This window comes from Pristiophorus japonicus, chromosome 2 (genome assembly GCF_044704955.1).
Source record: "Pristiophorus japonicus isolate sPriJap1 chromosome 2, sPriJap1.hap1, whole genome shotgun sequence".
Lineage (NCBI taxonomy): Eukaryota > Metazoa > Chordata > Chondrichthyes > Pristiophoridae > Pristiophorus > Pristiophorus japonicus.
Genome location: NC_091978.1, coordinates 349,892,910 through 349,920,463, shown reverse-complemented (window position 1 = coordinate 349,920,463; position 27,554 = coordinate 349,892,910). Strand labels below are relative to the sequence as shown.

General features: G+C 42.0%; 1 protein-coding gene across 3 annotated transcripts in view; it reads right to left on the bottom strand.

Moving 5' to 3' along the window:
- Nucleotides 1-27,554, bottom strand: part of stx18 (syntaxin 18) — a 188,544-nt gene that overhangs the window by 5,686 nt on the left and 155,304 nt on the right. For 2 of the 3 annotated variants that reach the window (XM_070872272.1, XM_070872274.1), the window contains 7 exons: nucleotides 21,055-21,170; nucleotides 20,803-20,832; nucleotides 18,444-18,521; nucleotides 15,772-15,838; nucleotides 8,078-8,193; nucleotides 6,199-6,284; nucleotides 1,322-1,380 (listed from right to left, as the gene is read on the bottom strand). In XM_070872272.1, the coding sequence (XP_070728373.1) occupies nucleotides 1,322-1,380; nucleotides 6,199-6,284; nucleotides 8,078-8,193; nucleotides 15,772-15,838; nucleotides 18,444-18,521; nucleotides 20,803-20,832; nucleotides 21,055-21,170 (552 nt within the window). The remainder of the gene's footprint in view (nucleotides 1-1,321; nucleotides 1,381-6,198; nucleotides 6,285-8,077; nucleotides 8,194-15,771; nucleotides 15,839-18,443; nucleotides 18,522-20,802; nucleotides 20,833-21,054; nucleotides 21,171-27,554) is intronic. The other variant, XM_070872273.1, reaches the window with a different exon arrangement.

The following is a 27,554-nucleotide window of genomic DNA, read 5'->3' as shown; positions in this document are numbered from 1 at the left end:
GACAAAGAAAATTGGAAATGTTCTGAAGCACTACTGGCTACCTTGAACACAGAAAAATATGGAATGAAAGAGGTCAAAGGGCATCAAGCCCACAGATTGGTGTCTCATCTACAATATCAGGAATTCATTACCATTTATTTATTCTCCTGAGGGAGGTAACTGAGAATATGCATGAGTTATAGGAAGTTCCATGAAACAGGAACAGTAGCACGGCACAGTGGCTAGTAATCCAGAGGCCTGGACTAATAATCTAGAGTTCAAATCCCACCACAGCAGCTGGGGAATTTAAATTCAGTTAATTTAATAAATCTGTAATGAAAAGCTAGTATCAGTATTGGAGACTATGAAACGATTGGATTGTTGTAAAAACCCATTTGGTTCACTAATGTCCTTTAGGGAAGGAAAGCTGCCGTCCTGACCTGGTCTGGTCTGGTCCAGACCCACACCCACAGCAATGTGGTTGACTCTTCACTGCCCACTGAAATGGCCTAGCAAACCACTCAGTTGTAACAAACCACTACGGAAAATAATAAAACCAGACGGACCATCCAGCTTTGACCTGGTCACTGACTTCGGACATGACAAGAGCACACCCAGCCCAGTCGACCGTGATATCTGAGGACTTGTGTCAAAATTCTTGAATTGCTGTTGGTCTGGATATTCTTAGTCATGCAAGAACAACAGCCATTGAAGTTGGACTGTATGGGGACACTCAGATGGTAGTTGTAAGGACTGGGTTAGGTGGATAGAGAGACTTTTGATGCACTGGGGAAGGGGAGGGAACATTCATGAGAATCTCTCATCAATGCTTTGCTGCCTGAGAGCTCTGGCTTGCTCTACCTCAGCTTCCCGGTTCCAACCCTTGCCCCCTTTCTAGGGATGTTGTGCAGCTCACACGTGACTGGATTAAATTTCATGAGTCATTGCTTTTAGGAAAGCAGAGAAAACCTTCGGGAAATGTGGATATGCTGACTGGATGTCCACCTATAAAACTGCTGAATTAGTATAGATGGTGACATTGTTATGGATCATGAATTGTAACAAATATGTACCAGCGGAAATTTTAAAAATAGAAAGAAAATAAGACAGGGAGGAGTGTATGTTTACTTGTGCAATTATTCAATTTCAGAGGGAAAATGATTCATAAATCTAGGAAAACTCAAGTCTGTGCAAATGTCAGAGGACTTAACATTTTCCTCCACTTGCAATGATTTTCATAAATGGGCGACAGCAGCATTAATTATATTTAAGCGTGCATTAGGTCGGAATTGTTTTCTTTACATACTTTTCCGTCAAGAGAAGCACATTATTATAAAATTACCTCACTTCATCCACCAGGCTATTCATCTCACTGACAAGGCGCTGGTTTTCCTGTTCAAACTGCCAGGAATAAAGCACAGAATTAATTATCATGCAAAATATAAAACATGAATATTCATAACACGTCTACCCATTTCAGATTCATTTATAACCCTTACCAGATTCAAATAAAAACAAAAACAAATCAATTTATGAGCAGAGAGAGCTTCCACGGATAAAAAAAAAGATTGTTTTTTTGTTGCAACACTCACTACAGATGTTTGAATCTACCAGACCCTTTCATTCATGCGTAATAACCTTTCAGCATATACAACATATCAGGAAACGGAGATCGGCGATGCACAAGTACTTGAAGAGTCAATATGAATGCAAATGTCCTCACAATGACTGATTCCCTCCCTCCCTTTCAAATAGTGCATTTATTAACATTTACATGTGAATAAAGGTTATCCATACTTGGGAAAATAAAAATGTAATCAAATCTGGGGCACATTCAGAATGCACAAATCACCAAGTTTAAGTGGATTGATAGCTAAATGTTACTCTGCGTGCAGAAAAATGAATGGAATACTTTATTGGAACGCTCGACCACTCAGACACTAGCCTGCTCCCCATCTTTCAGCAGCATACCACAGCGTCTATTAGTATAACCAGTTCAATTCAGAATTTTAATCAAATTTTTCTCATCACTGCAGAAACAAAATCTTGCCAAAACACAAAAGTACTTTATATTGAAAGGATTTAATAAACTGCCCACATAACTGAAAAAAAGAGCAGGCTATATTGTGTGTATGGGGTACAAAAATGAACTTGGTAGGCTAGCTACAGTTTGCATAAGAAACTAATAAATTTAATGTAATGATATTTAACGTTCATAGTTGCAACAGAATGGGCTTAAGTTATGTCCCCTTTTAATATTACCTAAAGGCTGATACAGCAAAGTCTCTTGATGATGCTATAACAAAAAGGACCCCGGAACTTAAATTGGGAATGTAAAATGTATGCCGCACTTTCCCCAAAGGCCAAATTCTCTGACGATGTTAAAATGGAGTTATGAGTAATAAAACTAAATTATAATCCTGGGATGAGAGAGAAACAAACAAATTAACTAAATCAAATTCCATCATTCAGCCATTCCACTTACTCCCCATGGAATATCTTGGCTTCATCCTCCAAGACACAGAATGCTTGGATTAATTTCAAAATTGTATACAAGTGGTTTTGAAAAGGATCTGCTCGCTTCTAAAGTAAGTCATACCCCACAGTTCCATTTAGGGTCGTCAACCCTGGAGGTTTCATCACATGAGCCTTCACCTCCAATCGCTCCGCTCTCTCTGTCCTGCCATTGGTTGCCAGGCACGTCTAACCTTGCGTGCACCACCTCCCCAGGCCAATTGGAAATTCCGATTGGATAATTCTTGACAGTCAGTCAAACAGCCTAATCTCCAACATATTTTATAACTAAGAAATTACAGTGTTCAAAGAAAATGAAAATAACACAATTTGTTTTAATGCCGCTATGACTTTTCTCCCGGGTTGCTTGCAGCAGTGTCCAGGAGATTAATCTTGAACTTCTGGAAGACTCCAGGGCAATCCTGGAGGGTTGGCAACCCTAGCTACATTTACTGCGACAAATAAGCTATTTGGATATCTTGCATCTTCTAAAAATCAGAGTTGAGTTTAACTTTGTAACAAGCAGCGATGTGGCTACTTAACAACTTCTACCCAAATACAGTAAAGACAACATTGACAATTACTTTAGATCATTTAAATAAAGTTATATTTTGCTATGTTGGTCATGTTTTTCCCCACTATTTTGTTTGGTTTTATGTCATACTTTTAATTGTATTCTTCGGTATTGATAGTTTAAATACAAAGAATTACATAGAATTTACAGAATAGAAATAGGCCATCTGGTTTTGTGCTGATGTTTATGCTCCGTCAAGCCTTTCCCACCCTATTCTATCAGCATATCCTTCTATTCCTTTCTCCCTCATGTGTTTATCTAGCTGGCCCTTAAATGCATCTATAATTCACCTCAACTATTCCAAATGGTAGCAAGTTCCACATTCTAACCACTGTCTGGGCAAAGAGGTTTCTCCTTAATTCCTTATTGGATTTATTAGTGTCTATCTTATATTTATGACCCCAAGTTTTGGTCTTCTCCACAAATGGAAACATTTTCTCTATGTCGACTCTGTCAAACGCCTTCATAATTTTAAATACCTTTATTCGGTCACCCACAGCCCACTCTTTTCCAGAGAAAAGAGCCCCAGCCTATTCAGACTATTTGGTAATAGACTGCACAATAATTACAGATATGTAGACTATTACCAAATATATCTGCATATAATAGAACCCTAGCACAAGATAACCCATCCCTCCCACCCAATCCAACCTAAGAAACCCCCAAAATGTGTTACCCTTCTGTAAGGAGGCCACCATCACAAAGTTTCTATCCATCAAAATTTTCTCCTTCATGCCGGCTGCCATTCACCAACATGTTATTTTCTTCCTTCTCATATCAGCTTTTACTCTGCTCTTCCAGCATTGTGACATTTAAATAGCAACTCCCCCTTCTTGCTTTCAATCCCGACTCTCGCTGCTGATTTTAATATTCCTTTTCCTGTATCTATCCTGCAAAACTGTCTGTGATTTTAAATCGGCAGTAGGAATACAAGTTGTTGTTGTAGGAGATTATACTAAAGTCAGAAGATGAGAGTGAAGGTTGCCATTTTAAATATCACAGCACTGGAGGAACAAATCGAAGCAACAGCTGATAGGAATCCTCGGATATTGCTGGGCCCACTGACCTTGGAAATATTGTTGCACCAGGAGGGAAACTAGCAAGAAACTAGCTAAGTGAGGCTGTGACCAGCATACAAAATTACTCCTATATTTTTGATCCCAAATAGTTAAATACATTTCCGGTTTTATACAAAAGCATACTGAGTAAATGTAAATATTACTGTCAGCCTGGGCTTAGTAGTAGCATTCTTGCCTATGAGTCAGAAGCTCGTGAAGTTATGTACCACTCTAGAGACTTGAGTACATAATGCACTTCAGTGGAGTATTGAGGGAGTGCTGCACTGCTGGAGGTGTTGCCTTCCAGAGGAGACATTAAATTGAGGTACCGTTTGCCCTCTTGGATAAAAGATCCCATGATTTGAAGAAGAGAGTAGAGGAATTCTCCTGGTGTCCTGGCCAATATTTATACCTCAATTAACATCACAAAGCAGATTATTTGCTCATTTATCTCAGTGCTTTATTTTTTGGACCTTGCTGTGTGCAAATTGGCTGCTGTGTTTCTCTACATTGCAACAGTGACTGCACTTCAAAAGTACTTTTGGCTGAGAAGTGCTTTTGGATGTCCTGAGGTTGTGAGAGTTGATTTACAAATGCAAGTTCTTTATTTTATTGTTTCATCTGTTAAGACTTCCAAAGTGTACTTTGGTTAATTTTATTTTACTATTTGATGTCCTAGCTCAGAAGATTTATTTCAGAATCTAAGTAATACAATAAACCTATAAAGTTACCGACAATCCATTTTCTGTCACATTGACTACCTGGGAAAAGAATCTTCATTATAACATGTGCCCACCGTACCTTACCTTACAAAAATTCATTCACTTTTGTATCATTTGTGACATCCTGTAGTGTTGGTCACTAGAATTTATTAGCATTACTTACAATCTAAGTGTAACAAAAAAAACCGGACATGTGTGAATGTGTGTGTAAAATGCAACACCTTGTTAATATACATAGTGCAGATAAATGATGAATCTGGCCTTTTATTGTTTTCTATTGTCTTATTAGATTCCCTACTGTAGCTATGGTATCCTTGAAAGACCTGGAGGGCAGATTTTCGGCTACTCTCCGCTCCGTTTTTCGCCCGGAGCGTTGGCCTCCAGCACCCCACAGCGATCCTCGGGTCCAGTTTAGTGGTGGCACTGAGAAGCACCTCCCGGAAAAGATGCAGCCGGTGTGCAACACCCCTGGTTGCGATACCGGTGCAAGTTTGAACTTGAGCCTGACCTGTACGCCCCAAAGCATGCCTTGCACTGACCGCCTGGGCAATCCAATGATGCCGACAGCAGGGAGGTAAGTAATGAACTCCCAAGGGAAGTGTGATTGATTTTTCTTTTAATTTTTTTTATGTGATGTGTTGTGTTGTGGTGGGCAATGTTTTAGGAATATTTGTGTGGCTTTTTTTTTAAGGTTCCCCACCCCTAGGTGTCTCTTGGAGCGCTCCCGGCCCGGTTCTTTAGCTCATGAGTTTCCCATCCTAGCGTCCAAGAGGGGTGTACAAGGCCTCCCTTAATGCTGCGCCCCCTGATGCAGGGTCCGGCTACTCAAACTTACTGACGGAGGTGCAAACTGTTCCCGGGCGCAAACTTTACCACCCCGTCGCCATATCGCCCCAAAAACATCAAAGCCCAAAATCCAGCCCATTGAACCTCAAACCTTCACACAGCAATGTGATCATTCCATCCCAGCCTTTAGCCGTGCCTTGAGAAGGCAGCAAAAGAGACAACCAACAGCAAAAACACAAACATAACACCGTAAATGAACAGGATAGCTCAGAAAAGCAAACAAAGGGTATGCGGAGAGGGTATGTGAAGGTTAAACGTTTTTGAAAGAATGAGGACCATAAATGAGTGTTAATGCTCCTCATTGAGCAGTCATTGAAAAACAGAAAAGTTAGCATGATACAATTTACTATCTGCTGCCTATAAAGAAACCATCTGGCACATTCCTAGGATCAAAATTATAGGTGAAATAATTGTAAAATAAATACTTGGTGATGAACAAGTTAATATAACCACAATCCATGAACTTAGCTAAAATTAATTAATTATACTGAAAAACGGAATTTACCACTTGAATTTCTTCTGGTGAAAGTTCGTCTTCTTTTGCATCCTCCCAAAGACCCAAATTATTCTGTACCTCGGGAAAGCTTTTATCTGTGAAGAAAGAAAACACACTGTAAAATAATTTTAACATTAATATTATGCAATATCATCATAGATGCATTTAAGGGGATGATAGATAAGTAATCCATACTGCCACTTTCCCCTTAATTCCTTGGGCTTCCATCTTCTTAATAAGCCTCCTATGCGGCAACTTGTTGAATGCCTTCCAAAAGTCCATATATACAACATCTACTGTACTATCTTGAACAACCTTCTCTAATACCTCATCAAAGAATTCAATCAAGTTAGTCAGACACGATTTCTCTTTAACAAATCCATGTTGGTGCTCCTTGATTAACCCATACCTTTCCAAATGAAAGATTAATTTGTCCCTGATAATGGTTTCCAATAACTTTCCCACCATCAATAGGATGAAATTGGTTAGTGAGTATCAACTGAACAGGACAGATTTAAGTTATGGTGACAGCAAAGTCACAAGTTGGACAACAAAAAATCATGTAAACCCTTTCCAGGGTGAAAAAGTACAATCATTGACTGTTGACTGTTTTATGGGAAATTAAAGGCACAGCAAAATTTGATTGTTTGAAATCAATAAATACAAAAATAATCAACCATACCTCTTGTGGCTAGATGAAGAGGAAGAGCAGTGAAATGAGTGAAGATGTCCAAATGATGCAGCAATGACAAGATCATTAGTCTTTGCTTCTTAAAGAATGGATGCTATCTGTTCATCTTGGACTACTGACTACGCTTTGCTTTCCCACCCGAAGTCTTGAACTAGTCCATCCTAAGACTTGTTTAGTTGACTTGAATAGAGATGCAATAAAATACTATTTTGATGGAACAGAAGGTACTAAGATTGAATATTCTGCTTTCTGATCGAACTGGAATTAGTATCTGCTGTCACCAATGATCATGGAGTTGCTGGATTCTTGTACAAGATTGATTTGTAAACTCTGCAACACTGCTGTTAAACAGCAAACATATCTGAAATCAGTTTTCCCTGATCCTATTTTATGATTGATGTCATGCCTGGTAGCCTTGAATTCCAGAATGCTAGGCCAATTTAGTTGGATAAGTAAGTATGTATTGTTAATTTTTCTTTGATGCGAATTATCAGTCCTCTAGCACTGAAATTCCATGAAGATGACAAGATTACTGCCTGTCAAGCAACTGAATTGTAGCAGGAAGTTTATTTTGTCAGCATCATCTACATTAACTAACCTCAAATTTATGTACTTTCAGTATTTCTTCCAATTACCTTGCCAATTTCAAAAACATCAAAGATACTTATTTAACTAAGCAAAATTTGTCTTGTTCCAACAGACTAATCTGTACAATTCACCCCAATCGTCTCCATTTCAGTATAAGTACCTCCAAAATGTAACACACCTGCTCCCACAATTTAAATGATAGGGAAAGTCTATTCTGATTAATTTCAAACTAATTGCGCAAATGAGAGCTAAGTAGTACATGAATGCTATCTGCACAAGTGTAAAAATAGACTTTACATTTTGTATAAATGGTGGCCATCTTTTAATTATTCATGAAAAAGTGGATAAGTTGACAACTATGGCACTTTCTTTCTCTCATTCCTTTACTTAGTGCTGCATAATATAAAACAAACCTTTAAATGCTGTACATCATTTAAGTAGTTAAGATAAAGTTTGTGATTCTACTAGTTACTTCTAGCTTCTAACATATGTTGTGTCCATTTTCTACCAATAACTATTAATACATTTTCAGTACATAAGAAAATGACGAGGCCTCAACCTTCCCATCATCACCAACCATTGCATGCAGTTCACAGCACTGTTACAAACCATTGCTTTCATCTTTTAAGTCTAGCTCCTCTGAATTTGCGGGCTTGCTGGGAGGAATCCTCTCTGAAGATGATACTAACTTCTTGTTGCTATGCTGTTCTGGTTCAAGTCTTGACCTATGAAGAATAAATTTGTCAGAACAGTGTGCAACAGCAGATTTGATTTTCTCATCCCTATATTTCCTGATTCACAAGATCGTAACTTGGAGTTAAGACGGCTTCCGAGGGTCAAAGGTAAAACAACATTAAGGTTTCCACAAATAGACTCAATTTATCTCATTTAATCATGACACTTTTAATAATCCTATAGCTCAGTGACGATCTTCACTTCTTGTTATGATGCTACGATTAAAATAAATGGTATCTGAAAGGCAATTATTAATGATCTGTACGGCTCAGCTCAAACTACCTTAGCAACTGAGCCATCGGTGCAGTTGTACACATTTTAATTCATGATTAATTATTTCATTTAATTTGTTTCTTCTGATCACATTCCATTTCTGTATGTGTTACATTCCTTGCTTCAATACATTTTTTGAATTATTTTTCAACTGCTCCTTAGATTGCACATAAAACTTATTTTCTTTTCACCTCTCCTGACTACACAATTCCCTTACTTGTCTGAATATGCTGGTTGCTTATGTGAAGCTAAATATTTAGCCAAAACTAGATCTCAATTACAATACTACTTCAACACTTTATAAAAACACTGTGGAGATCTTGCGTGTACTTTAGAAACAATGCCATACCCTCAAATGGAGCAATGGTTTTGACATCTCATACATTACCAAACTTCAGGCAAAACATAAATATAAATGTGTTTTTTTTAAACTATGTGAATTAAAGACAGAAAATAGATACAGAATAATGGTATTTCATATTAAGTCTCAATATGGACCCAATCAGAACTGAACACTCATGGGCGTAATTACAACATTTCTATCTGCAGCAAAATTGGTCCAACAGTCAAACAGTATCCAAGTGCAGCACCATTTCTAATCAAAACATTATGACAAATTGATCTCAGTGGTGAATTTGCACAAGATTGCAATGGAGGTATCAGAAACAAGTTGGTCTATTAGAAGTGCTCAAAATAAGGAAAGGGTTTCAGAGGGTAACTAGTGAGTTTGGTGGGTCGGGAGGCCCTGTGAGTTTGGGAGGCCCGGAAGTCCAAGAGTTTGGGAAGTCAGGAGTTCAAGGAGCAGGAGGCCCGAAGGTTGACGAGGTGTTCACTTCTGGCGGGGAGCTCACAACCCTCGGCCAGGCAGGTAAGTGATTGCCTGTTTGATTGATAAGTATCTCTCTTTCTCTTTTTAATCAGATAAGTTTAAATAGAGGGTTGGCAAGGGAGCTCAGTCCTGTGGAGTGCTTCGTGCGGCCTAGACAACCATGTGTGCAGGAGGTATCTCCAGCTTCAACTACTCGAGCTCCGTGTTTTGGGTAATTACAGGCCTGTCAGTCTCTCAGTGGTGGGAAAATTATTGAAAAGACAGGATAAATCTGCATTTAGAAAGGCAAGGATTAATTAGGGGCAGTCAGCCCAAATTTTTCAAGGGAAGATCGTGTTTGACTAATCGAACTGAATTTTCCAAGGAGGTAACCAGGAGGATCGATAAGGGTAGTGCGTACGATATAGTGTATATGGACTTCAGCAAAGCTTTTGATAAGGTCCCACATCGTAGACTGGTCACGAATGTTAAAGCCCATGGGATCCAGGGCAAAGTGGCAAGTTGGATCCAAAATTGGCTTAGAGGTAGAAAGCAAAAAGTAATGGTTGATGGATGTTTTTGTGACTAGAAGGATGTTTCCAGTGGGGTTCCGCAGGGCTCAGTGCTGGGTCCCTTGCTTTCTGTGGTATACATCAATGATCTAGATTTGAATAAAGGGAGTATGATTAAGAAGTTTTCAGATGACCTAAAATTGGCTGTGTGGTTGATAATGGAGGAAAGTCATGGACTGCAGGAGGATATCAATCTACTAGTCAGGTGGGCAGAACAGTGGCAAATGGAATTTAATTCGGAGAAGTGTGCGGTAATGCATATGGGGAGGGCTAATAAGGAAAGGGTATACACATTAAACGGTAGGCCATGTAGAAGTGTAGATGAACAAAGGGACCTTGGAGTGTTTGTCCACAGATCCCTGAAAGTAGCAGGCCAGGTGGATAAGGTGGTTAAAGAAGGCATACGGAATGCTTGCCTTTATTGGCTGAGGCATAGAATACAAGAGCAAGGAGGTTATGCTTAAATTGTATAATACTCTGGTTAGGCCACAGATGGAGTACTGCTTGCAGTTCTGGTCGACGTATTATAGGAAGGATGTGATTGCACTAGAGAGGGTGCAGAGGAGATTTACTAGGATACTGCCTGGAATGGAGAATCTTAACTATGAGGACAGATTAGATAGGCTGGGTTTGTTCTCATTGGAACAGAGGAGGCTGAGAGGAGACCTCATTGAGATGTATAAAATTTTGAGGGGCCTGGATATAGTGGATAGCAAGGGCCTATTTTCCTTGGTGGTGGGGTCAATTAAGAGGGGGCATAGTTTTAAGGTGGTTGGTGGAAGATTCAGAGGGGATTTGAGGGGAAGCTTCTTCACGCAGAGGGTTATGGGAGTCTGGAACTCACTGCCTAGAAGTGTAGTGGAGGCAGAAACCCTCACCATATTTAAAAGATGCTTGGATGGGCACTTGAAGTGCAGTAACCTGCAAGGTTACGGACCTAGAGCTGGTAATTGGGATTAGACTGGATGACCTTTTGTTGGACGGAGCAGATATAATGGTAAGTACTGCAGTGAATCGAATATGGCCAGGGTGATCTCGACTAGTTTCGATCGCCTGGTTGGGTTGGAGAGAAATTTTCCCAGATTTTTTTCCCCAATTGGCCTGGGTTTTTAATCTGGTTTTTTGCCTCTCCCAGGAGATCACACGGTTGGCATGGAGTGTAGAATGTTTTAGTATAAGGGGTGTCGCAGTTGTGTGGGGTGGACTGGTTGGGCCGGATGCTCTTTACCTTTCCGCCATTGTTCATAGGTTTATATGTAACCTTCAGGGCTGCTGACCGAGGGCCGTGTGGCTCTTTGTCGGCCGGCACGGACACGATGGGCCGAAATGGCCTCCTTCTGCGCTGTAAATTTCTATGTTTCTACTGGCCAGTGAGTCAGTAAAGAGGGGCCTAAATTTAGGATTAATATTGGAAGTATAATAAATGTTATTTATATAGTGCCTTTAACATAGTAAAATGTCCCAAGGCACTTCACAGCAGTGTTACAAGACAAAACAGATACATTTCACACCAAGCCACAAAAGAAGAAATTAAGGCAGATGACCAAAAGCTTGGTTAAAGAGGTAGGTTTTAAAGACCATCTTAAAGGAGGAAAGAGAGGTAGAAAGGCGGAGAGGTTTAGGGAGGGAGTTCCAGAGCTTAGGGCCTAAACAACTGAAGGCACGGCCACCGATGGTTGAGCAGTTATAATGAGAAATGTTGAAGAGGGCAGAATTTGAGGATCGTAGATATCTTGTGGGGTTGTGAAGCTGAAAAAGATTAGAGAGATAGGAAGGGGCAAAGCCATGGAGTGATTTATAAACAAGGATAAGAATTTTGAAATTGAGGCGTTGTTTAACCGGGTGCCAATGCAGGTCAGAAAGCACAGGGGTGATGGATGATCGTGACTTGGTGTGAGTTAGGACACAGGCTGCTGAGTTGTGGATGACCTCAAGTTTACGTGGTGTAGAATGTGGGAGGTCAGCTAGGAGTTAGTTGGAGTAGTCAAGTCTAGAGGTAACAGGCATGAATGAGGGTTTCAGCAGCAAAAGAGCTGAGGCAGGGGCAGAGGCGGGCAATGTTACGGAGGTGGAAAAAGGCGGTTTTAGTTATGCCGTGGATATGTGGCTGGAAATCCATTTCAGGGTGAAATAAGAAACCTAGGCTGCGAACAGTCTTGTTCACCCTCAGATTGATGCTAGGGAGAGGGATGGAGTCAGTGGTTAGGGAACGCAGTTTGTGGCCAGGACCAAAGATAATGGCTTCGGTCTTCCCAATATTTCATTGGAGAACATTTCTGCTCATCCAGTACTAGATGTCAGACAAGCAATCTGACAATTTAGATACTAAGTAGCGGTTGAGAGAAGTGGTGGAGAGGTAGAGCTGGGTGTCGTCAGTGTACATGTGGAAACTAACTCCGTATTTCTGGATGATATCGCCAAAGGGCATCATATAGAATAAGAGGGGGCCCAAGGACAGATCCTTGGGGGACACCAGAGGTAATAATGCAGGAGTGGAAAGAGAAGCCATTGCAGAAGATTTTCTGGCTACGATTAGACAAATAAGAATGGAACCAGGCGAGTGCATTTCCACCCAGCTGGATGATGGCTGAGAGGCACTGGAGGAGGATGGAGTGGTCAACTGTGTCAAAGGCTGCAGACAGGTCGAGAAGGACGAGGAGGGATAGTTTACCTTTGTCACACTCACAAAGGATGTCATTTGTGACTTTGATGAGAGCCATTTCGGTACTGTGGCAGGGGCGAAAACCAGATTGAAGGGATTCAAACATTAAATTCATGGAAAGAGGGTCACGAATTTGGGAGGTGACAACACGTTCAACTACTTTGGACAGGAAAGGGAGGTTGGAAATGGGGCAATAGCTAGCAAGCAAAGTGGGGTCAAGGGTTGGTATTTTGAGGAGAGGGGTATGACAGCAGATTTGAAGGAGAGGGGAACAGTACCTGAGAAGAGAGAACCGTTAACAATGTCAGCTAACAAGGGAGCCAAAAAAGGAAGTTGGGTGGTCAGCAGTTTAGTGGGTCTCATAGACAAGACGAGCTTGGAAAGATCAAGAGCGGAGATCAAAGAGAAACTAGAGAAAGATGTGAGTTTAGGGCTAGGGCAGGTGGGAGCGTCGGATGAAGTTTGGCCCTGTGAGCTAGGTGAAGGAAGGGAACTCGCAGAGGCAGCTGATTGGATGGTCTCAATCTTTGAGACAAAGAAGTCCATGAGCTCCTCACACTTGTTGTTGGAGGTGAGGTAGTGGAGACAGGGGAGAGGGGTTTAAGGAGACGGTTAGCAGTAGAGAATAGTAGCTGGGGGTTATTTTTGCATTCCAGAATGATCCTGGAATAGTGAGCAGTTTTTGTAGACAAGAGTAGGAATCGATAATGTTTTGTGTGTTCGAGCCAGATCTGGCGGTGAATGGCTAAACCAGTTGTCCGCCACGTCCGTTCAAGTCTGCGCCCTTTTGTCTTGAGGGAGCAAAGATGAGGGCTGTACCAGGGGGAACGACCAGCGTGGGAGAGAGTAATCTTTTTAATAGGGACTAGGGCATCAAAGGTGGTGGTGAGGGTGTGGTTGAGCAGATCGGTGGCTGCAGAAACGTCATGGTGAAAGGAGGGCCAAAGGCTGAACAGTTTTGAGTTGATAAGTGCAGTTTTAAGAGAGTTTAGAGAGAGTTTTTTTTCCAGGGATGGTTGCAAAAGGAAGTAGGTTTGGCTTGGAAAAGAGGGATGTGGGTCGAGAGCGATACAAGGAAATGGTTAGAGATGGCCTTATCTTTAATTGACACGGTTGGAATAGCAAGGCTACGAGAGATTGCAAGGTTAACGGGGCGGCCGTGAATATGGGTTGAGGAATTTACATGGAGGGAGAGATTAAGGGAGGACAGGAGGGGAATGAACTCAGAGGAGAGAGAGCATGATGAATTAAGATGGAGGTTGAAGTCACCGAAGATGAGAAGTCGCTCGGCGCAGAGGCTGAGGGAGGAAAGCAGTGAGGATATATCCGTGATAAAGTTTTTATTATACTTAGGTGGGCGGAGGTTAGAAGAATGGGAGAGGTTAGAAGAATCACAACATTTAAAGGCTGAATTAGATAAACATGAATAAGAAAAGGGTAGGTTATGGGGAATAAAATTATAACAAAAATAGATACTTTGCTCATAAATTGGTAAAGTTAAAAGAAACATTTATTTACTCGTGGAATAGTGAAAATTCAATAGGAGGGGAAGAAACAAGATATACAGAAAATGATGCATAGTTTCCGGGAAACATTTTCAATTAGCCTGATGGTTTGCACTTGTACTAGCAAGTAGGAATGGGATGGTTTCAATGCACTTCCGGACACTGTGCTGCACATCGGATTTTGTGGAAGCATTCCCCATTAATGCTGTAACCGGCACAGCACTACTCAGTCAGAACATCTCCATGGATGGTTCTTCATCCAAGCTGAAATGGAGTGCAATTTTGCAGTTCTACGCTACAATTCTTATGTTGAATTAATACTGCTGCTGACAGAAATTTAGGCAATAATCACAGTATAACAAAGTGTGTAGGTAGATTCTCAGCCTGAGACCATGCTTTGTTAAACACTTTTACACACTCATAATTCTACATGGGTAGTTATTTTCAGGATTTGCCATGGAGGATGCAACCTTTCCAGCTGCATTAATTTTTTTATACAACTATGACTCCGAACCGATCTCGACATCAGCAGGATTTGTGAGCAGGTGGGTGGGGGAAAAGAGGAATTTTGCCGTGAAACCTGGAAGTCTGGGTTTCCCTGCATGCTGTTCAGTTTTGTCAAAGCGTGCGTCTTTTTTTCCCCCAGCTGGTTACGCACCCGGAAGCCAGCCTGATTGGCCGGCTTGGCACCCTGTCGGGCAGGGAACGCGTGGAGGAGGTCGCAGCCCAGGAGTAGGTAGGGAGCCTGCAACTGGGTTAGTGACAGCATTTGGGTGGGAGAGGGAGGAAGTCGCCGATCTTGAGGGTGGGGGATTCTGATGGCGGTCAGGAAAGAAGGTAAGGTTAGTGGGCTGAGGGCAAGCACTCGGGCTCCTCTTGGCCCACAAACAGTGCTGTAAAGGCACTTACCTTTTCCACAAAGCAGTCCTCGCCTCCCTTTATCTGCCGGGGCAGTCAGGGTTAAACATAGGTTAAATCTGAGGCACGCAGCCTCATTATAATATTTAAATGACCAACCTGCCTCCTGGGCGCAGGTTGGCTGCCCACTTCCCCCATCCCCTCCCCCTCCCCGCCTCCATTAAAACCGGAAGTAGGCGGGTTCGATATTTTTCTAATTTTCACAACTCATCCGATCCAAACCCACCCGTTTGTGGGGATTAAAATTCCTATACTTACTACTGTGAACTATGAAGTTTTAGTGCTACTTGGGGAGTCCTCTAAGATGCTCTCTTGCTGGTGAAAAATAGCCCACAGGTGACTTGCCCTCCAAATTTTCTCTCCCTCCATGTGGAGCAACATTTAGTTTGGTCTCACCTCAAGTGACAGAAGGAACATGTCATATATGAATTGTCTGCCAGAAACAGCTTTTTTTAAAAAAAATCAAAAACTGAGCTGTTGCATAAACATGACTTTCATGGCACCACAACTGATAACTACCACGGTTAAGAACATAAGAAATAGAAACAAAAGCAGGCCACATGGCCCTTCGAGCCTGCTCCACCATTCAATAAGATCATAAACCTCATCTCCACTTTCCCACCTGATCCGATATCCCTCGATTCCCTTCCGAATCCTAGCGATTTTAAACAGTGAATGATCAAAAGGAAAACCGGCAATAATGTTAGAACAGCGACACGACATTATGGCGTGCTAAGGATGGTAGTTTGAACATTGCAGTCAATACCTAGCTTCCCAAATCGACTCTCCTTTAAGGATAAAACTGAGCATCAACATTTTACTGTACTCACAATCTTTTCTTATCCACCACTCGTTTGACTCGAATTGCCCTTTGTTCAGAGTATACTTTACATACATCTGCCAAATTACAAAGGTAAGAGCCATTAAACCAGAACAAAAAAGGTAAATAGCAAACATTTTGGCTAAATTTGCAACATCCAGTAACACAAGCATTTTATTGTTAATGAAGGGTTCAAATAGTACTGCTTTGCCAAGAACACACATGCTCAAATTAGAATTTATATACAATATATTAAGATTAAAATTTTGAATTTGATTACATAATAATTGGGAATGAGACTTTATTTTTTGTGGATTTAAAATAAATGTTCCCATTCTTGTGCAGCTCAGCTCAGCCCAGACCTCCACCAACACTCCTCCACAACCAACCACCAGGAGGTATGTGAAAGTGGCCCAAGACTGCTGGACCCATGGGAAGTGTCGGGTCTCCCTCCATAATTCCAATAATCGAAATCAAGATTCACCATGTGGGAAATAAAATATCAACTAATTATTGTACAGTTAACAGTATATCACCTCATTTTTGTATATTTGCTGATCTATCAAACTACCAAAATGAAAAATTCCGTGGCACAAGGGGCTGGATTTTCGGTGATTGGTCATTTTGGGGTGGTAATGGCAGCGGGGTGGCAAAGTTTGCACTGGGAAATGGTTTGCATCCTCAGCTACAAAATGCATCAGCTGGGCCCCAGAGTGAGGAGCGGGGCGCTAAGGGAGGCGTTGCACACCTCTTTTGGATTGCTAGACCAGCTGAGCAAGCGAAAATCTCGTGCTAAACAGCCAGCCTCGGAGCGCCCAAAGAGAAGACTGTGGAAAAAAAACATTCCCAATACGTAACTCACACCACCACAACATAAATCGCAAAATTGGCCCCGTTGCCCCCCCCGCAGTGTCGGCAGCTTGGCCCTCCCCTTTAATGAAGGGGAGGGCCCTGTCTACGCAGCAGCACTACTCCTCCCACCGTATAGCGCTGCGAACTTCGCAGAGGCTTTGTGTCCCGCTCCAGAGAGGAAGTGGAGCGTGATATTTTGCACTCCACTTCCTCTCGGGGGTGGTAACCTGAATATAGGTCGCGGGGCGAGACTACCGCACCTGGCACAGGAACTCCTGCCTCACTGCTGTTACCGCCCCCCAAACGGATCGGTACCAAATTTTGCGGCCTATCTGCGTTAATGTCAACTAGCTTAAGAGCATGGCGTAAGAATTTTGGTTAATATTTAATAATCGCTGTTGAGGAGGTTTACAATACATATATGGAGTAGATGTGTTTTGTTTGGGGTTATGCATTGAATGTTTGCATTCTCCAGGTGTTGGGAAAGGTGATGATTTACTGAAAAGCTTAGCCTCCTGCTGAACGGATTAGAATTCTGCGACATGTAGCAAGACAGATGAGTTTGCTAATTTGCTCCGGATTTCAGTGGAGCTGAAAATAAGTTTGCAACAGTTCTGCTCTGATTTTTTATTGTAGGATGTGCACAAGGAGTTTTCATGCCTTGTCACCTAATAATAGGATTTATAGGCAAGGGGAAGCCTTTCAGTCCTTCCAAAGTGCCAGAAACAGGCAATTTCCTCCTAGGAAATCAGAGATGATGCAATTACTAGAGATACATATTTTTATATCCTTTGTACTGGGTCAACTTCAAAGGGTACCAGGGTTAGATCTTAGGGAGAGTATTCCTAGCCCTTCTGAAGTCCTGAAAGACAAGCAGTAGGTTCCATGGGAAACTCAGGACCAGTTTTTTTTTTTAAAAAGTGTTCATTACTTTCTACATTCAAGGCAGAATGCATGTTCTGTATATAACTATAAATTTGCTATTTGTCTTTTCTCATCTATTTATTGTTTATAAACTACATTAACAAACATATTAACAAATTTGTGGTCTGGTAGACTGTTTATTTTATCATTTTATCTGTCCCTGCCTCCAACTATCTGCTGCTGAGACCTTCATCCGTGCCTTTGTTACCTTTACACTTGACTATTCCAATGCACTTCTGGCTGGTCTCCCTAGTTCAACCCTCCATAAACTTGAGGTGACGCAAAACTCTGCTGCCCGTGTCCTAACTTGCAGCTAGTCCAATTCACAAATCACCCCTGTGCTCGCTGACCTGCACTGGCTCCTGGTTAAGCAACTCCTCGATTTTAAAATTCTCATCCTTGTTTTCAAATCCCTCCATGGCCTTACCCCTCCCCATCTTTGTAATCCCCTCCAGCCCCCCACCCCTCCCTCCTCCGAAATCTCTGCACTCCGCCAATTCTGACCTCTTGAACATCCCTGATTTTAATCGCTCCACCACTGGCAGCTGTGCATCCAGCTGCTTGGGCCCCAACCTCTGGAATCCCCTCCATAAACCTCTACGCCTCTCTTTCCTCATTAAAGGTGATCCTTAAAACCTATCTCTTTGACCAAGCTTTTAGTCATCTACCGCAATATCTCCTTATGTGGCTTAATGTCAAATTTTATTTGATAAAGCTCCTGTGAAGTGCCTTAGGAAGTTTTACTATGTTAAAGGGGCTATATATATATATATAAATGCAAGTTATTATTATCCTTTGTAAGCAAATTAATACAGCAATATTTTATGTAGCAAACACTTTTTCTAGTGTTTCTTGAAGTCATGAAGCATTTCCCATGGTCCCAATCAAAATATCAATAAAAATTACTTTTCAGGTAAACTTCTAGCAAATCCAGGACACCTTCCCTGTGTTCCTTCACTTGGGGAGAAATCACGTTCTTGGTTGCTGTAACAGAAACAAGCCTTTAATGCACAATTATCCACAATTTTCTGTAACTTATTGTCACATTAAGTCAACAATAATCCCACATGGGCTAAGTATCTCATCATTGAAAAATCTAGCATTGAGTTTAGGAGACAGTTAACTGCAAGCATTCATTAGTGACTCATTCTTTGTCTTATGTATAGAGGTTCTGACAGAAATCCAACACAGCTTACCCTACTAAATTATTTCAACAATTAAAAGCTTTTCCCATCGAACTGATATACAGGGTCAGCTTTGGAAACAGAGTCAATTCTATTTACAAAAGAAAGTGAAACCAATATCTCTCAATGGCTGGGGGGGGGGGAGGGAGGGGGTTGTAATGAGGAGGACTAAGGGAGTTTAAGGTGCTCCAGTTGTGGTCAGAAAGAACAGTTAGAGAGATTGACCAGGGTGATCCCAGTACTGATGAATTGGTGCTGCAGACAATGTGTTGCTAATTTTTTTTGAAGGGAGATTCGGTTCAGTCTACCTGACTCGTGAGAGGTTTCATAATACAAATCCTCCAGATTGAGAATGCGACCTGACCCGCAAAAAAAACACAAGAGGTCGATTTCCAGCATTGTTGGCTAACTAGATTTAAAGATGGCTAGTGTGGTGTAATCTGTGAGTATGCTCATAGATTTGTGGAGCTGTTGCGTTGTGAGTGGCTTAGCCAGTCAATAAAACCCCAGTCAGTTGGGTCTAGGTCATTCATGATGAGGTATGCAGTTGTGAGCCTAGTGGATGAACTGGTAATATGTAGTGTGATTGTTAAACCTTTGTTAATAAACCAACTAGTTCTTAATAACAATAGAAAATGCTGGAAATCTCAGCGGGTCAGGCAGCATCTGTGGAGAGAAACACAGTTAACGTTTCAGGTCGATGACCCTTTGTCAGAACTGCCAAAAGTTTGAAGTGTAACAGATTCTTAAGGAAATGCAAGGGGCACTGAAAGCGGGAGGGGAGGAAAGAACAAAAGGGAAGGTCTATGATAGGGTGAAAGGCAGGAGAAATTTGAGACACAAATGGGATGATGGGCCAAATTGAGATGGTAATGACTCAAGTTAGGAAACAAAAGATGAGTCTAGATAGGGTGTGAATAGCAGAATAATTACCAGCTACTATGGGAAACGGAGAAAATAAAATAAATAGGGGGGGGCATGTAAAAAAAAAGAGAAGGAACATAGTTCTTAATAACAATGTGTTGCTATGAATTTTTAAGCAAAGAATCCATGAAGCAAATAGCAAAGGGCACAGTGATGCTTTTCTGAGACTGGGGTAAAACACAATGCTGGGCATTACAGTGGGTTTCACCCTGCAAAGAGTTGGTGGGGCAGGGGAAGAGTGGAATTACAATTGAAAGTCAGAAAAACAAAAATCTGAGAAAAGCCAAAATGACATTACTAAATTCAGACTTGACACCACTAAGAGTTTCCCAGTCTTTACTCCCTGCACATGCCTGCACCGGCCCTCTGCCTTTGTGTATCCATGACCCACACTTTTATCAGCTTTATAACACTACTCAGATCTCTGGAAATCATCTCGAACACTCCTACATCAACTTTTAAAAATGAGATCTATGCTTTAAGTATCAGCGCTGGAATTGAGTCATCAATGAAGTAATTAGAGCTGCTCCATTTAATTGGTCCGGGAAATGCATGTGACTGCTTTAATTGGTTCTTCAGTGCAACTTTTACTTAATGGCCCCATTAAAGCAGTCATGTGCATTTCCCGCACCAAATAAATGGGCATTGTGGGGTGATGCCAGGATGTAGAGCATCAAGTGAAGTAAATCTGGACATGGTAAGGCCATCCCTGGCCTCCCAGGCAGCAATGTGCTCATGTGTTGATGTGTCCTCTCAAGCATCAGGTGATTGCAGAGAAGGTTGGTGTTGTTGTTGGTGTTGCTGGTGTGCCTGATGATGTTGGTGTTGGGGCTGATCGTGGTGGGATTCTGAGGACCAAGGTGAGAGTTTATCAAGGGCACTAATGCTGATGGAATTAATGGCAGCTGAAGTCGAGATGACAGAAGCAATCTGTCAATGGTCAGAGAGGTTTCTCCAAGGAGGCGACACTGGATAGAGAGTATACTCCAACACTTCCAAACTGCATAAAGCTCAAAAGTGTATTCCAAATTTGAAGGCTCCAACTTCTAACATTGGAAAGTGAACAACCCAGCTCTGAAAAGGCAGCTTTTATACCACCTTGGCAGTTGTCAACTATTCAAAGCAGTGGAGAATCATTGAAAACCCGACCTACTTACCTGACGTGATCCCCGAGCGACGGGAACCTCCTGAAAAAGTTGGAAAAATGGTTAGTAGGTGGTAAAATCCTGTTCAATTTCCTTTAAAAACCCTCTTAACTATCTCAGGCTCACCCGCCACTTGGGAAACTGACACGGAGGCAGGTTCAGAGCGGGATATCGCCCTGCTGTCAATCTTTTAGATTTTGACAACGGAGCCACTTCTGAACCTGCCCGCTGAGCGCCGGCAAAATCCCAACCGTTTGTCTTTACCTTCTGTCCTCAGCTGTTGGATGGCATCGGAGCACGCTCGCATAAAAATCTGGGCGTCCTGATCAATCTGGTCGCGTTCTGTGTCTGTCATGCTCGAATATTCTGACATTACAAAGCTGGGAAAAGAAGAAAACAAATAATGTTACAAGACAGGGTCAAAAAGTGGGAAATAAAGAAACAGAAGATTCTGGAAACCCTTCAGCAGGTCAGGCAGCACCCGAGAGGAAGGCAAGGTTAATGTTTCCTTCTCCAAGGATGCTCGAGTGTTTCCAGCATTTTCTGTTTTTATTTCAATTTCCAGAATCTGCAGTCTTTGTGTTAAAAAGTGATTTGTTCGGTGTTCTGATATTGTAAAATAAGAGAAAAAAATTGGAACATTTCAAAATCTGAAGGTTCCACCTGGAACATTAATTTGTCTTTACTCTCTGCAGATACTGACTGACATTCTGTATATACCCAGCAATTTTCTTTCTGGTTCTGCTCCTACAGTGAAATAGGACTAATGGAACATGATAACATAAATACCATGCTTAGCTTCTCAACGTGAGGAGAGCTGTTGGGTTAGAATAGCCTCAAAGTACAACAACATAAAATTAGATACACTTATTGCACAAGACTCCAATAACCTTACTTTCCAAATGATAGCTAGTTATAATCAATGCCACCAATCCTAACCTTTAGTAACCCAATGATCATTATAAACAACCTACCACAAGGCTCACTTTGTCTGTCCAACAACAAAAGTAGTTTGATTTTGTCCATGTGAAACTGGTCAGCATTTGTAAGTTCATTTTAAATACGGCATTTTGCAAAGGTACATCTGACTGATTTTAAATAATCTCCAGCAAGATTGAACATATTTTTGACCAAAATCAGGTACTCTTTGAAATATAAAATTCAATTACTTCATATTGATTCAATGAATTCAAATTGATTGCATGTAATCTCAAATTCTAATTCACATTTTCGGAAAAAAAGTTAAACTAAATGGGCTCAATTTTCCTCAAAACTGTTTTTTTGGCGTACTTGAAGAGTGACGCCCGTTTTTTTTGGGCCCAATTACGCACCTAAAAAAAAATCATCCAACTTTCCCCGTTTGAATTGTTCATTTTGGCGCAGCCTAGCCTGTCCTTTAGCTTTGGGGGTGGAGACTAAGATCTGCGCCAAAAAGATCGGGTTGCCAGGGACACACTGTGGGCTGAGGCTGGAGAGTGACACATACAACACATTCTGGCCAGCTCACAGCAACCTGCACAAGCACCTTGCAGCAGCATTCCATCATTAAATTATTAAAGTGTTTATGCCAAAATGCCATCACCCCCTGCCCCTCCCCACCCCCCCCCCCCTTCCTGGTGCCGCTCCAAACCCTGGCTGAAAGGCTTCCCTCCACCCCTCCTCCTGGAGCCGGTGCCGCTCCTAACCCTGGCCAAAAGGCCTTCTGATGTTGGTGCCCGCTGCTAACCCTGGCTGAAGGACCTCCCGGTGCCGGTTACCACTGCTAGCTCTGGCCGAAGGGCCTCCCGGTGCCGGTTACCACTGCTAGCTCTGGCCGAAGGGCCTCCCGGTGCCAGTGCCCGCTGCTAGCTCTGGCCGAAGGGCCTCCCGGTGCCAGTGCCCGCTGCTAGCCCTGGCCGAAGGACCTCCCGGTGCCGGTTACCACTGCTAGCTCTGGCCGAAGGGCCTCCCGGTGCCGGTTACCACTGCTAGCCCTGGCTGAAGGGCCTCCCGGTGCCGGTGCCCGCTGCTAGCCCTGGCCAAAGGGCCTCCCGTTGCCAGTGCCCGCTGCTAGCTTTGGCCGAAGGGCCTCCCGTTGCCAGTGCCCGCTGCTAGCCCTGGCCAAAGGGCCTCCCGTTGCCAGTGCCCGCTGCTAGCCCTGGCCAAAGAGTCTCCCGGTGTCGGTGCCAGCCTGGCCGAAGGACTTCCTCCTCCCGATGCCGGTTACCGTTCCTAACTCTGGCTGAAAAGCCTCTCCCCCCTCCTCTCTCTCTCCCCCCTTCTCTGCTGCTGCTGTCTGGGCTGTGGAACTGCATCTGCTCTGCTGATTTTCTTAACCGCCCAGAAGGTTTTTCCACAGCGGTCACATATGCTGTCCTAAGAAAAATTGGAGCTGGCCAAACTTGCTTAAATAGCCAGAATTGGCGCGGGTGGCAGCGACGCAAAAAAAAAACAAACCTAAAAAAATCGTACCTAACTAAGTTACACTGGCGCACAATCTTTGGGGAAACTTGGATATTTTAAATTTAGGCCAAATAAAGCGCCGCTGCCAAAATAATGGCGTAGATAACTGGGGAAAATTGAGCCCAGACTTTCCAAAACAATGTTACATATTATCGTTCAGTGATTCCAATTATTTGTGTTGTTCTTCACAGATGTTTTACTTCAATTTTCCAGTCCTCTTCCTCCTGTGCTTTTATCCCTCTCAAATAGCTTCCCTCCACACAACTACCTATACTTGATCCAATGTGTGCCGATATCGTCAATGGTTCCCTTTCCTCAGAACCCATCCCTTCCTCTCCTTTCTTCAAAAATCACTCCTCGATCACATTTGCTTCTTAAACTACTGTTCTACAGCCAACCTTCCTTTCCTCTTTAAGGCCCTTGAACTGGTCACATCCATCTTCATGCTCATATCGCCTGGATTTAAATTCTTGGTCAGTTTCCGCTTACCCACAGCACCAAGAATGCCAGAGTCATCAATGACATCCTTTGTGACTGCAGCATTGGTGTGCTCTCTCTCTGTGTCATCCTTCTCCCCCACTTTCTGTCCTTACTTAGCTCCTACAAAGCATCTCAAAAGCCTCGTCTCCAAATCGCTACATAATATCACTCCTCCCCATCTCTGCCACTTCCTCCAGCCCCATGTGCCAATATTTGCTCTCTGCTCTTCCAATCCTTGCATCCCTCGGATTTCCCCCATTTTTTGCTCCACCTTTGGTTAAAAGGCCTTCAGCCAACACATTCTGGGAGGTTTTACAATTAAAAACAAAATTAGAATTTTGGTAGAATATTTTTATAGCCCAAAACAATTGGAGGCCCTTTGTGATGTTTCAATTGAATGTTTTAAATATTTACAAAGTAGATCTATAATGTGCAACACTGAAAAGATGATGCAGATCAAGTAGAAAGTGACAGCCAAGTGTTTAATTATCTCGAGACCCATTATTTTAGTACAGTCATTGTGATTGCACACTATACCCATTAGGTTATAATTTGAATAGCCACTCTACTGTTTGAAGTTTAAACAGTATTTTGAGAGCATTTTGACTCCAAAGAGATTTACCTGTTAACTACCCAGTTAGATTGCCAGATTTGAGATAACCATCTAGAAGTATTTAGTCCTGCAACATGGCTGAGTGACCAGGCTATTGTAGCACAATAATAATTTGGAAATGTAAAAAAAAGGCGCTTGATTAGTATGTATTGATTTTAGCACAAACTAGCAGTAAAGACATTGAAACAGTTTGAAGGTCACAATACATTAATTATACCTTCCGAGTAAGTCACAGCAATCAACAATGCTCTACAGACACAGTGGAGCACCGAGCCAACAGAGTAATTATGATGCTGTTATGTAGCTCCATTTTAACCTTCTTCCCTAGGGGAAGGAGATTATTGTGATGAAACCAACATTTGATTTTCATTATAAACATTTTGAGCTCTCTCATCTTGCCTTAGAAACCCAGCACTACGAAAATGATTTCCTCTGTAGGAAATTTGACTTGTGTTTACCAACACAAACAATGATGCGCCCAGAGATATTTGAAGAACACTGTTGCTGCTGAAGAAACTTTAACACATTTTCTAGGAGAATATAACTAGTGAATTACTGTCATTTTTCTTTCTCTATAAATTTACATGTAACAAGCACCCCTACATAACACATGTTCCCAATGTTGGGGAAGTCCAGAACCAGGGAACATAGTTGAAGGATAAGGGGTAGGCCATTTAGGACTGAGATGAGGAGAAACTTCTTCACTCAGAGTTGTTAACCTGTGGAATTCCCTGCCGCAGAGAGCTGTTGATGCCAGTTCATTGGATATATTCAAGAGGGAGTTAGATATGGCCCTTACGGCTAAGGGGATCAAGGGGTATGGAGAGAAAGCAGGACAGGGGTACTGAGGGAATGATCAGCCATGATCTTACTGAATGGCGGTGCAGGCTTGAAGGGCCGAATGGCCTACTCCGGCACCTATTTTCTATGTTTCTATTCCCTTTTGGGGCATAAAACACAAAATAGTGATACTTTTTATTTCAACTAATACTTGTAATTAATATTTATACAATACAATTGAGGGATTTATGCTTTTAAACATGAAACATGATCCTGCAAAATCTATCAATAACACTTTACTGTTTTACACTGTAAATTGGGAAACATTGATCAATTTTGAATTGTCCTGCTTACTTATTAACAGAATTTCGCAGTAACTGCGCAGTTGTGGAAAACATTGCCCCAAGCATCAGCTGCAGGTTTTTAAAAATTTGCTCATGGGATGTGGACAATGCTGGCAAGGCCACATTTGTTGCCGATCCCTAATTGCTCTGTGAAAGTGGTGGTGGGCCTTTGCCTTGACCTGCTGCAGTCCTTGTGCAAATGGTGTTCCCACAATGCTGTTAGGTAAAGAATTCCAGGAATTTGAGCCAGTGGTGACAAAGGAACGGCTGTCCACCACCAAATTAGGGTAGCGTGCGACTTGGAAGAGAACCTCTGACGATGGGTCATCGACCTGAAACGTTGACCCAGAAATTGCGATTGGAGGTTTCCTGTGGGCAGATGCCTCCGATCGCGAGAAAAATTACGAAAATACCTGGTGGTTCTGGAGGAACGAACACTTCCACTCCATTGCCTAGATGCGCAGTCCTCGCATCACAGGACCATAAGCGCATCCTGGGATCGCGTGGGCCAGACCACCAATCAAAATTAAGTATTTTCCCAGATAGTAATGGGAGCTCCGTTTGTATGGAGCTCCCATTACTATGAATGGGAATACCCCCCAAATATGAAAATACAATACATAAATTTAAAAAAAACCCTCACTTATCTAAAATTAATAGAAGTTGAATTAAATTAAATGTTTTAGAAAAAAATATTTTTTTTTTTGATTTAAAAAAGTGTTTCAATAGTGTTAAAAATAAACTTACCTTAATGGACAGGGATTTTAATATAAAAATCAGTCATTAAATGTTTTTTCTATCTTTTAAACTCTTACGTTGGTAAAAGCAGGCCTTACTCCTGCTTTTACCGGGCATAAGAGTTTTAAAGACATTCGCTGGGCAGGAGTTGGGCAAATAACCCAACTCTTTGCCCGAGAAGTTGACAGATCACAAGTGCCGGGTTTAGGCGCATGCCCAGTGCACGCCTAACCCCAGAACTTGCGGGCCCTTTTCGGGCGGGTGCGCACATCGTATGCCGCAATTTAAGGCCCGTTAACTCTTTTTCTCTCTTCACAGATGCTGCCTGACCTGCTGAGTATTTCCAGCATTTTCTGTTTTTATTTCAGATTTCAAGCATCTGCAGTATTTTGCTTTTGTATATATTGTGGGGCATACGGCTGAACTTGAATGTAAAGTCTAAAATAGTAGCAAATCAGACAGACTCGGAGTTGATTAAACCCCCTCACACTCAATCTGCAAAAAAGAGTAGCAGGAGTAGGAATTTCACTGTTTGACTTTGGGATGACACCAAACTGGAGGTGACAGTCAATACTGAGGAGGAATGCAACAAATTACAGGAGGACATTATTAAACTTGCAGAATGGGCATATAGTTGGTGATAAATGTGAGGTGTTACATTTTGGTTGGAAAAATAGGGAGGTCACTTATTACTTAAGTGTGAGAGTCTAGGTGGGGTAGAGGAACAAAGGGATCTCAGAGTACAAATACATAAATCGCTAAAAGCTGTGACACAGGTTAACAAGGCTATAAAAAAGCAAACCAAGCACTAGGGTTTATTTCTAGAGTGATAAAATTAAAAAGTAGGGAAGTTATGCTAAACCTGTATCGTACCTGAGAGTACTGTGTACAGTTCTGGCTGCCATATTATTAAAAGGATATAGAGGTACTGGAGAGGGTGCAGAGAAGATTTACAAGGATAATACCAGAAATGTTAGTGTATACCTATCAGAAAATGATGAACGGGGTCTCTTTTCTCATGACAAAAGGCCAATTGGTGACTGAATAGAGGTCTTTAAAATTATGAAAGAGTGGATAGAGAAAGTTTCTAATTTTGGGGAAGTGCATAACTAGAGACCATCAATATAAGATAGCCACCAAGAAATCCAATAGGGAATTCAGAAGAAACTTCTTCACCCAGAGTGGTGAGAATGTGGAACTCGCTACCACAGGGAGTGGCTGAAGCGAATAGTATAGATGCATTTAGGGGGAGTCTAGACAAGCATGAGGGAGAAGGGAATAGAAGGTTATGCTGATAGATTTAGATGAGGAGGCTTGTGTGGAGCATAAAAGCCGGTATGGACTGGTTGGGCCGAATGGCCTGTTTC